The sequence below is a fragment of the Chaetura pelagica genome, unplaced genomic scaffold (genome assembly GCF_000747805.2).
Source record: "Chaetura pelagica isolate M959 unplaced genomic scaffold, ChaPel_1.0 scaffold135, whole genome shotgun sequence".
Lineage (NCBI taxonomy): Eukaryota > Metazoa > Chordata > Aves > Apodiformes > Apodidae > Chaetura > Chaetura pelagica.
The window spans coordinates 2,114,041-2,125,631 of record NW_009953649.1 but is presented as its reverse complement, the minus strand read 5'-3'; the positions used below and the strand labels follow the sequence as shown (position 1 = coordinate 2,125,631).

Sequence of the window (11,591 nt, the reverse complement as noted above, 5' to 3'; positions counted from 1 at the left end):
AGCTGTGAGTCTGGAGATGTCCCATGTGGCATAATTTGGATATGATAACCAAAGAAAAGAAACAGGATTACTGCTGACATTGACAAAACTGAGTGTTCTTTAGTAGAGGTTAACATGCATTAAATTTTAGTTCACCTTGAAGACTAACTGGAGCACTTAAAAATGATATTCGCTGTAAATGTTACCTTTTATTACCTATTATTTTTCAGCTAATATAAGAGACTTCTTTTCCATTATATCCATGTGAAACAAGTTCTCCTGTGAATTTAGCTTCATTATGTTTATTTTAAAAACCTTTTATACATAAGGGGATGGCAGCTGTCATTCTTTTTCATCAATCCTCTTTATTAAAAGGGGGGGGGAAAGCCCCAACTCTTACATGAAGAAAGCATATTCCTCTTTCTGTCTGCTGGATAGAAAGCCTGGGAACGTGCTCTGGGGATTGCATGTTGTCATTCTGTTCAGACAGTATGAGAGCTGCCTGTGGCCTGCAGTAGCTTATATATTCCCTCAGAAACTTAAATCTCTTCTCACTGTTGTTTTTCAGGAAACCATCAGAGTCAATGTTCTGATGTTGAAAACCAATGGAGAACTTCACAAAGGACAGGTTTGCCCAGTTTTTCTATTTATTCAATGAATTAATTTGCTGTGGAACAAAGTCTGCCTGTGGATGCAAATACATTGTTTTGTCTAACGTCAGTCCTTATGAAGTCTGTTCCTCTGAGAACAGAGTTGTAGGGCCAGGAACCACACACTCATTCTGCCTTTCTTTCTTTCTTTCTTTCAGGTTGTTTTTAATATCACCTATGTTAATGGACAGGTATATTTAAATGATTTTCCTATGAAAAGTGGGGTTGCCCACATAACATGTCAAACAGTAATATGTGAGTATTCTCTTTCTTAATTTTCCCCCCCTGTGGTATTTTACTTCCCTGTTAACCAGTAACTAAAGCTTACAGCCACTACGTGTTCTCATACTCTGCAAACCTGAGCAACAGTAGAAGCAAATAATTTCCCAAGGTAGTTTAATTTTGCTACTAAAATTGGTGGGGAAAAAAAAAAATCTTACTGTGTTGTTCTTAAGTCACATTCATATGCTTATATGTAAATAGTCCAATCTGAAATCCCGGCTCTGCCTATCTTTTCTAAAGAATGTTTTGCACTACAAGCTAGACAATGTAAACAGAAGGATGCAACTCCACCCTGCTAATGGCTGTGTCCCTAGGTTAGTTGGCATATATCCAAAAAGAGATTCAGTGAGTTATTGTTAGGAAGAACTCTTAATTCTCATTTCTACATCCATTGGACAAAAAAGTTTCTGCTGGATAGGATACTATAGCACAAATACTGCAGTTTTGCTAGTCTCCTGCAGTGGTTAATGACTTCATTATCTTGAAACTGCTGTTTTTTCCACCGATTCAATGCGTCACACCTCTTGTGAAAGACCACAAAGTACTGTGAATTTTTTTTGAGATACACAGAGAATACTGTATAATTAATTAAACAAGGACCATTATGCTCATTTATGCTTCTGTTGTATTCAGAATGATCTCTTGGTGGATCAGGTGCAGTCAGTCTCTAGCTTGGTTTCTGAGGTCATCCTCTCTTTACAATCAGACATCTACTTAGACACTACTAATGCTTTTTCTAAATTGCTTCTCTGAGCCTTGACCTTGTTTCTTGAACCCTTCCTCCCCAAATATGATCAGTTATTAATTTGACACTATTTATTTTCTGGAAAGGAAGAGCAGTAATGAATTTCTCCTTTTCTGGTTTAGTTATGCTCCTCTTACTTCTGTGCTACTGTGCCTCAGCAGAGTACTTCTGTTATCTGAAAAATAATATTTATACTATTTGCTAACTTAATCCTCAACAGTAGATTCAGATGTTTGTAAATGTCTGTAAAATGCTAAAAGAATATTGAGATACTTGTTATCTGTTAATAGAGGGTGAAATACTCCTGAATGTATGTGAAAACCAAACTTGAGGCAAATATTTGTCCTCTTGAATGGTATTGTCTTGACAGCGTTGTCAGATACTGCCTGGCATTAATATGCTCTCAAAGTTCCCACAGATGTCAATTTTGAAAGACTGAGTGTCTTTCACTCTTGTTGAATGTAGTGGGGATTGAGCAGCTTGACACATGAAAGGTTGGGACCACAGGGAGCTTCAGCTACTTTGTATCTTTCAGGCTTTGGTCCTTTAAGGTATAGGCTTGCTGCTGTAAGTCAGAAAACATTCAGCAGCCACGTTAGTGCTGTGGCTTATACCTATAGGGGACTTTTCTCTCTTCTCTCTAACCTCTTTCTCTCCTTCTGCCACTTATTTTTTTTGCAATGGGAGATACTGCTAAATGATGCCAAAAAATTATTTTTCTATATTTAAAATAAACAAAATAGCTCTGTGAGGAAAGGGGTCATAGCATAAAAGCAGTGAACACACTGAGTTGTTACTGTGCAACTGAAAGACAGTAGTCTGACCTTCCCCCGACTTGCCTCTTAGGCTCAGCACTAGTGGCTTAGAGAAAGGGACCAGTTCAGTCTCAGTTCATGTGTGCTGCTGTCTTGCATGCTGGAGAGGTCTGTCACCTCTGCTCTTGCATGTCTGCAGCACTTCAATTCTAGCATGCCCTCTTCAGCTGTAGTAGAGGCATGATAGCTGGGAAAAGGGTCCTAACTCTGCAGGAACACCGAGGGTAGAAAGGCAGTTCTCTATGCCCTTGTAAAATATTAGATGGTTGAAACAGCTGAAAGCTTTTGGGTAGGAAGAGAGTTTAAGGTGTCGTGGTCACATATGAAAACAGAATGGGGGGAAACTAAAAACACATATGAAGGCACTGACACTTGGGTAGTGTATGCAGTGTGTGGAAAAGAACTTATTTGTTTCTGTATGGAGAAGGGCAACATGGTGCAAACTGAGATGTTTACACAGGTGGCTGGCTGGGCTGTGGCATTACTCTTATGAACTTTTTGGACAACTAATTTAAAAATGCAGCAGTAGCGAAGCCAGAGAGTACTGCTTCGAGTGCTTAAATGCAAACCCTAAAGGCAGGGATGTGACATTATCTGCAGGTTCCTTCAGTGTGGGGATCATACAGTGCTGCTGTTGTCTGCTGTGTAGTATCATAAGACCTGCCCCAAGTTTGATTTAGTGATACACTGGTAAAAAAAAATAAAAATAAAATCATGGCATCTGTTTTACCTGTTGCCCAGATTACTACTGCTTCTAACAGCAGTTACTGAAGCACTGAAGACATCAGCATAGCACCGGCTTGCATACAAATGTTCAGGCATCTCTGGTCTGGGACTAGTAGTCCTCTTGGTTATAATGACTTTTCCATTCCGGTCCTAAGTGTTCACAGGCATCTCTGGCTCAAGAGTTGCAACTGTTTCCCCATGGTTCTATAGCACATTCTGGGTGGGGTGGTTTGTCATTGAAAATTGCAACACTGTCTGTTAACAGTGGAGAACCGATACGTGGATAACTTATCAGATCAGCAGCACTTGGGAACCGTCAGTGTTCGCATCATGGTTCACGAGTGGCCTTTGGCATCCAGTTCTGATTTGCAGCTGATTGTCATTCAGGAAGAAGTGACAGAAATTGATGGAAAACAGGTAATAAAAACTCTCAACATTCTGCTTGTTTTTAATTTAGCAGAGGCAAGTAGTTACCATGGATTAAAAAGTGTACATGTATCTGCCTGGTGGTTAGAGCACAAAGTATGTAACCCAATGCTAGTTAGCACAGTACTGAGTGAGATACCAACCAAAGTTCCTGTATAGTAGCAGGAATATTTAATGAAGAAACTTCAAGTTTTAATGCTTCTGTTCTGTTTTAATAATTAGTGTTGGATGACTTTCCCCTAAAGCTTGTTGGAATATCATTAACTCTGTAACATACTCTTTGAACACATGCATTTATGCAAGTGAAGCAAAACTTCATTTACAGAATAATGTACAAAACTAATAAAAGGAGCATGGGCTCATTCCAAGTCCTGAGGTTACTCATTACTTATTCTAAGCTAACAAAGAGTTAGCATGGGAACAGCTTGCAGCAGCAAACTCTTGCAGCAGGTGGGCTTGTTGTGAAAGCACTCAGCCCCTGAGAGTTTAGCCTTAGAATATTTTACATATAAGATAATATATACATTTGAATAAAAATCTTGGTAATGAACATGGGTTTTGAGATGAGCTGAAAAAAAAAGCCCTTAATTCTAATTGTATTTGCACAAATACCAGTGAATGTGAGAGGATACAATTTTAGCTGAGACTGAAACGTACAGAACTGAGTTCTCAAAATCACCTGTAAGGTATAGTTATTTTTCCCACCAGAGAGGTTGTGAAGAGAAGATACAGCTGCTGAAGCCAGCAAAAAGTGTCAAATTTTTGTTTCAGTACACATCCACATCTTATATGTCACACGGCTCTTTTGAAGCTGGCTTATGCTCTGTTGCCTTTTTTTAAAAGGAAGATGATGATACCACTGATCCTTAATTAACTGCATGCTCAGCATGTAATATTTTTACAGGGATCTGCATCATGTCAAAATTTTACTCTGTTAATTAAAAAGTCCCACTGAGAGGTCTGAAGCTTTTCTAATGAGGTGTTTATCCCACTGTTAAGAGGCTAATACATCCTTGTTTGATTCAGCTGTTACCCAATAGTGTTGTGTTTCAGATCTCAAACTAGACACCACAGAGCATTCCAGGATTTCATTGAAGCAAAAGGAAACCATTGCCTGGCCTATGGCTCTGAAAGCATGAGTCACACTGCTGCATTCCTCTTTTGCAGTTATATTTCTATGTAGCAGTTATAATAATGGTCACAAACCCTCTGGATTTCAGTCAGGTCTTGTCCTCACAATGCAGTTTTGATGTTAGTTGGAGTTATTCTGAATGTGTTCTATACAAGTGATGCTTGCAGTGATTATTAAATGAAATGGGTCTAGTGCATCACTGGAAGAGGAAGGAAACTGTTCTTTCACTTGTAGAAAAAAAAGCCATGTTACTGCAAAAGCAAAAATGTCAGTCTTGCCTTAGCAACACTTTCCATGTTTGCAAGTGCTCTTTCACTATGTACTTGAGTTTTCCATGCTCTAAAACACCTCCCTGAAAGAGGACTGTAATGAGCTATGCAAGACTAGATAAAGAGCCCATGGAGTGACTACCACATGCTTTTGCAGGAGAGAGACACCCAAGTCTGTTCACTGTATTTTATAATGTGGTGAAGTCTATAGAAGTGTTCCTGTTATGACATCCCTACATCTAACTCTTTAACAGCTTAGACTTCCCTATGATGTATTGGTTTTCTCTGCCAGCCTACTTCACTACTTAAACTCAGCAATATCAACATGTTTGCATCTCTATCTAGGTTCAGAAGGAAGAAGTAACAGAAATAGATATTTTAGTAAAGGACCTGAGAGTACTTAGACATTCAAACTACACCGTTGCTTTAAAAGAGAGCATGCTGTACTCCATCCCAAGGGACAACGACATTGTATTTACACTTCCCAACCTCTCAGGAAAAGGTATCTCTCTTAGCTGTTACTTAACATTTTTTATCCATAGTAGATGTATTGCTTTACAAAAGGGTGAAACAACATCATTTTTCCTGTGTTTTACATAGTGAAACAGTTTCTTCATTAACAGGGAAGTGTTTTATGTGGTTTGGTTTTTTATTTTGTTTTAAATACCTAAATTCAAGGTATTTCCTTGACTACTCACATTCTAGGTATTTGTTTGTTTTCAAATCTGTTCTCCTTTGAAGCACTTGGTACTTGTAAATCTGCAACACAGACGTCTCACAGGAATACATTTCTCCATGCTATAATGGAAGTTTCTCTAAAGCTCCCCCTTCTTCCTGAGAAGGAAAGAAAACTGAAGAAGAAATACCTGTCTGGGTCACTTCCAAACCAGAGAATAAATGTATTATGTTAGACTTGAATAACTTAAAGGCAAGATAAGTTATTTGATGCCTTAATCTTATGTCAGTTTTGTTTAATTAAAGACTCTTAAGGATTTCACAGGAGATGAATATTTTGATCTAGTTCATCACCTTTTAATTTGACAACAGCTGAAACTTACAGCTAAGGGCAGAGCTTAAGGCTGGGCTGTAACACTTGCTCTGCTTCTTGTGGAGCTCACTACTCAAGTTAAGAAAAATAAATAATGAAAAAGTCAGCCTTCAGTGTTCTTGCTGTAAATGTGTGAGAACTTTACCATAAGTATAGAAATGCAATATATCTTTATTTTCCTGAATAGTGACTCAAATAAAAAGCAAGCCCCCCACTAAATCTAGCTTTTCTTCCTTCAGATACTCAAGATCCACTGCAAACTACTAGTCAGTACCTCATCCAGCAGGTAGAGACTACAGTAGATGAAGAGACCTTACCTGGCAAGTTACCAGAGACCCCTCTTAGGGTAGAGTCTCCATCTTCTTACAAGGTAATTTTGTTCTTAATTTATTTTAATTATTAGTATATGTCTTTGAAGACTGGTCTAAAAGAGATAAGCAGTTTTTTCCCCTCCCTCTTTTTCCCTGTTTCCCCACAGCTTGGTGACATTTCAAGGAGGAAAAGTTGTAGTTACATATTGCAGATAGAGCTGAATGTTATTTAGTAATTAAGGGAATAAACTTCCTTCTCAGTTTTTAGCATTGTCTACAGAAACACATACAAATACTATGTTTTCCTCCTTTGTGGATGCTTACAGAATAAACAAAACAAACCCAGCATTGTTAGGATTCAGGTATTGGGTTTTCCTCGTGTAAAGATCAAACGCAACATCCATTTAAAGATGGCAAGAAGGTATGTAAAATTCCTAAGCCTTTGGTCCTTTATTTTTTAATTTGAAAAAGAGAAACATAGTATGTAGTAACTAATGTCTGGAATAGAGAATTGCCATTGCTACTTTAACCTAGTACTGACTTCTTGGAGTACTACTTGTCTGGTTTGTATTTGTTAAACACCAGGGTTTTCTACTGTGTGAGGTATCTGACAGTTAACTGACTTCCACAGAAGTCTAAGAAATCCCCACAGCCAACCACTAAGAACAACAGACTTTTACAGGCATAATCTAGGAAACTTTAAATAAACCTTCTAAAATTACTCCTTAGCAGTGATAAATTTTTCAGGTGTTTTTATTTATTCCAGTAGGAATCAGATGGGCTTCTAAATCCTGCAATGTTCTCACCTCACAGATCCTTCATGACAGCAAGTTTTGATATTCACATTATACCAAGCTAAGCATTTATACTTATTTCATGTGCTGTTTAGCTTTAAATTACATCAGCTTTTTCTGACTGCTGGAGGTCTTACTCCTCTGGGAGTGAGGCCAGTGGTCTCCCCTGCTGTAAGAAACACAGCAACAGCTCAAGAAGTTTCAATTCCACATTAACTTGGGATGGGCACGATGACCTCTGTGACTGAAAGAAACACCTTACTATCTACTGCCAAGACAGGAAAGCCCAAGATAGTAGGTTGAAAGTTACAGATAGGCTAGAGCAGGTGCTATGTCTCTCCTGGGCTGTCAGTAGCCCTTACCCTGCTATACACTACTATGGTATCCTAGCTTCTCTATGCCTAGGCCAAATGGCTCACCCTTCACCTGCTCCGTTCAAGTGTCCTTTGTTGTCTATGGTGGCCTTTCCTTTCAGAGACCTCTGCTAGGATGAGCAGAGAACTGAACCTTCACTTGTTCCAAACTTCTTATAAGAAGGAGGTCTGAATCACCACTTAATCTCATCCTGCTTTTATGTATGCTTAAGCATACATAAATTTAAGTAAAACTATCACCATGTAACGTGATTAACCAGTAGCTACAAAGACTATACTTACTACATTTTGCAACCCATCTTTTTATTTTTATCTGTTTGGTTGTAGGTGATGTGCCAGTGGGTGGAAGACTTGAGAAAAGGGTTGTGTGGATTCTGGTTTCGATCTTTACCTATCTTCTTTAGTCTGATGGAAGTCATTGTAGTTGGAGTTGTTGGAGCAGCTCTTATTCTCAAAGTCTTAAAGGTGATTTTCCCTTCCTGTGAAAAGAGGTAAGTAATTTTTGCTTTTTTTCTCTGATGATAGCAAAACATTAACTAAAAAAAAATGTCAAGAATGAGCCCCATTGTGGAGGAAGATGGTGACAACAATTCAGTGAAAAGGCTGCCAGTAACTTTTAATTCCAAGTGACTCTGACACACAGGTATTTCAGAGGAACATGGCCAAATCTTTGATGGGAACTGTCTTTAGCTTGGTTGTCATACTGCCAAACTTTTACTGTCTTCTAAGAACTACAATGTGAGACACTGTTAACATAGCTTTGAGAGAGAAGGGTAGAAGCTGGAGATAAACAATTCCAACAACTCAGTATTTTCATACTCCTACTGTGTTGGACATATTACAGGAGTTATGAAAGGCCTCAAATTCAGCTTTGCAAATTTGTATGAAAATTCAGACAAATATAGGAGGAGCTACCTATATAGGCAGCTTACAAGTCATAGTGATTGGTGTAGCAGTGGTGGCAACAGGTGATAAATAAAATTGAAAGACTGCAGATGGCTTTATTTTCTCAGTTGATGTGGTACCAGCAACACTAATATTTTTCAGAGAAGCAAGAAAGGTTTAGTGCAGGAGCAGGCAAGCATGTACAGAATAAAGCAACCCACATCACTTCTAGAAGATCTGCCTATTGGAACCATACATCTTGCAACACAAGTGACTAACAGTGTAGTGTGCTTCATCACCTACAAGCACAGCTGGTGTCTTCAAATGCAGTTGACCAGCTGTGCTTCTGAACAGTCCTGAATGCAGTTAATTCACATATCTTAGTCCTTCTGACAGAGCTAGAAAAATGGAGGGTTGGGAGATCAGAAAGGTTGGAAACTGCAGTGACAAAAAGAGACCATGCTCTTCCCTGACATTTCACAACATGTGTTGTCAGACTGGAGTACCTCTTGCAGCTACCTTCTTGGACCAGAGAAAGTAAAGAAATACTTTGTACCCCTCACAGCAGTAAGTAGCTTAACACTGCCAGGTGTGAAACTTTAAATTAAGTAGAACTAGGAAAAAAAATTCTGATCTGCATCAACTGTTCCATGAACTGTCTGATAGCCTGTCCATGGCAGAGGTCAGTGCAGAGCAGAGGAACCAGCCTGCACTTACTTCTTTTCCAACTGGAGAACATGGGGCTTGTTCATGGCTTGTCAGAGCATTTCAAGAAGTTGTAATACTGGAAGGATGGTCCTCCCCTCCCTTCAAAAAAAAGAAACAACAAAAACAAACATACAAACCCCCTCAAAACCAGAATAATTTACTTGCTAAAAGAAAAAATATAAAGTGATCCTGTAAAAAGTGGTAGTGGTTTAATTCATGATAGCAAATCAGTAGGAATGAGTAGAAGGTCTCATTTGGTGAATGGCGGTTGCAGATGTGAGTCAGGACCTCGTCCCAAGTCTTGAATACCATTTTACAGTACACTGATAAAACAAGAGGCTTTAGCCTTCTTAGAGAATTCAGTGCAAAAGCCTCACAGCTCCTGACATCAGACAGTTTTAGGCTGCTATGAAATTGAGTGTGTAGAGCCTACACTGCTGAGATTTCACATGTAGACTGATATTTCACATGTAGAAACAGGGTGAAGGGACCCCTCTGAAACCACAGCTAGTACATTTTGTAACCACTTTTCCATCGAGTTCTCATTCTAGCTTCATAAAAGAGGTATTATGAGGGTAGTACTTACTTGCAAGTTTAAGAATAAATCTAATTTTTAGAACACAATTATTTTGTATATTCTAATGCCAGGTAATCTTACCTTTCAGTGGCATCCTTCTCCTGGATGAAGCCAGCTTTGTACCTGTGATTACTATCAGCCTGCCTTCAGATCTTCCAGACACAAAAAATAATTTAGATGAGAAAGCATGTATTTAATACTGTTTGCTTTGGAGTTAACTTTTTAAAAACAAATTTTTAATTTACCTGAAATCTGGCACTTGATCTTAATACCTTGTCTCCTACCAAGAAAACCAAGTCAGTTGATTCATCAGTGAAGGGATACTCCAGCTGAGGCCCAAAGCTGACTTCCCTGTGCCTCTCCATAAACATGCAGCCTTTTCAGAAGCTTCAGAATTTCCACCCTGAGGACTACCATTGGTTATAACTTCTGTGAAGTCACTTTTCCACACCTCAGACAGGATGCTGGCTACCTTCACATCCATAGATAAACCAGAACAGCTCTTGTGAATAGTGAGATGATGGAATGCAGGGTGCAATGAAGTCTGCAGGAAGCATTCCTCAGAAAAGGACAAAGGAGTATTGCAAACATCGGCCATGCCTGCAAGTCTAACTAAAGCTGCCCAGCCTGGTTTCAGGTCTCTTAGGGTTAAGTGTGCCTTGCAAGGAAAAGATAACTGCCAAGCATTTGTGTTACTCAAGTAATTTGACATTTTGTATATGCAAAACAAAAGTTAAAAAGGCAGATTTATATTTCAAGCACTTTACACTTTTATGGCCCTATCCAGTCAAAAATTGTTCACACTTTTAAACAATATGCTTTTTGTACCTGTGACAGCAGTACTATATAAAGTCTCAAAAAAGAAAATTCTACAAAATTCTGTAAAAATACTGGCTTACTGTTGGTAAGTAGGCCCAATCTGCCCATGCCAATTTGTACTGTTAGCATTTTTCAAATAAACACTTAAATTGTTTATTACACCGTGTTCATGTGTGCATCTATTTCTAGTTACATAAATCAGCAGTTTGCCAAATGTGTTAGATGGCAGGGTACTATTTGTTGCTTAGTTTTTCATTGGTCTTATGTACAAAAATTATCTGTCAGAAGAACGACTAGGAAAAAAAATAATCTTAACTACCTGGCATTAGACTGAGGAGTTATTGAGTGTTTAGAATTCTCCATGTTCAGCTTAAGTGGCTATAACTGGGGGAGAAAGCTAAGATTCTGCCCTGCCTCACAGGGAGATAATAATAAATTTAGTGAGATCTCAGAGTTACTCAGATACTTGTCCTTACAGCTGGGTCTGTGACAGGAACAACAAGATTTGTGTCATGAAACTGACAGCACTGCAGCAGGAGAAGAAACAATTCTTACCCTGACTTGCCTTGCACAAAACCAATCGAAAACCACCAGCCAGCAGCACATCATGGTATATGTCAGCCCAAGATAACAGGAACACTTCTCAAACTTCCTTGTTTAAAAAATTAAAAATAAATAAATAAATAAATAAATAATTCTAGCACCTTGTGGGTTTGTACTCTGCATTTACTTCCTGGAGCTCAGTGTCATTAGAGTGCAGGATCCCAAACATGTGCCAGATGCTAGTAGCTGCTCTGCTGATCAGGGGCATGTGGCAGTGACTGGCAGCCCTGGAGCCCTAGGCAGTGGTCCCCAGGCCACTGTGCAGGAAAGCCACAGTAACAAAAACATAACCATGTAAAACACAGGTGATGCTAGAGCTGCAGAGGCATCTGAATTAAGAATGCAACCTAGTGAACTGAACACATGGCAGAAGGGTCATTCAGGACTAAATGGGATACTTCTAAGTCTAGCACAGGGACCTGTGACTACATAGACAAGAGCAAATGTT

The 11,591-nt window shown here is 38.9% G+C and overlaps 1 protein-coding gene across 1 annotated transcript; it reads left to right on the top strand.

The window, feature by feature from the left end:
- The first annotated feature begins 550 nt into the window (after nucleotides 1-550).
- On the top strand, nucleotides 551-9,918 carry GINM1 (glycoprotein integral membrane 1). Its single transcript, XM_010000007.1, has 7 exons — nucleotides 551-607; nucleotides 788-884; nucleotides 3,463-3,614; nucleotides 5,370-5,526; nucleotides 6,312-6,442; nucleotides 7,879-8,042; nucleotides 9,810-9,918. Exons 1-7 carry the CDS (start codon nucleotides 572-574, stop codon nucleotides 9,916-9,918), a joined length of 846 nt encoding a protein of 281 aa, XP_009998309.1. The 5' UTR covers nucleotides 551-571.
- Nucleotides 9,919-11,591: the final 1,673 nt, after the last annotated feature.

What these genes read in the sequence shown, in the direction of transcription:
- GINM1 (XM_010000007.1), top strand. Translation starts at nt 572, where the DNA reads ATGTTGAAAACCAATGGAGAACTTCACAAAGGACAG. An exon ending in AGTCTCCATCTTCTTACAAG is followed by an intron (nt 6,443 to 7,878) that starts GTAATTTTGTTC and finishes GTTTGGTTGTAG; the next exon opens with GTGATGTGCCAGTGGGTGGA. An exon ending in TTCCCTTCCTGTGAAAAGAG is followed by an intron (nt 8,043 to 9,809) that starts GTAAGTAATTTT and finishes CTTACCTTTCAG; the next exon opens with TGGCATCCTTCTCCTGGATG.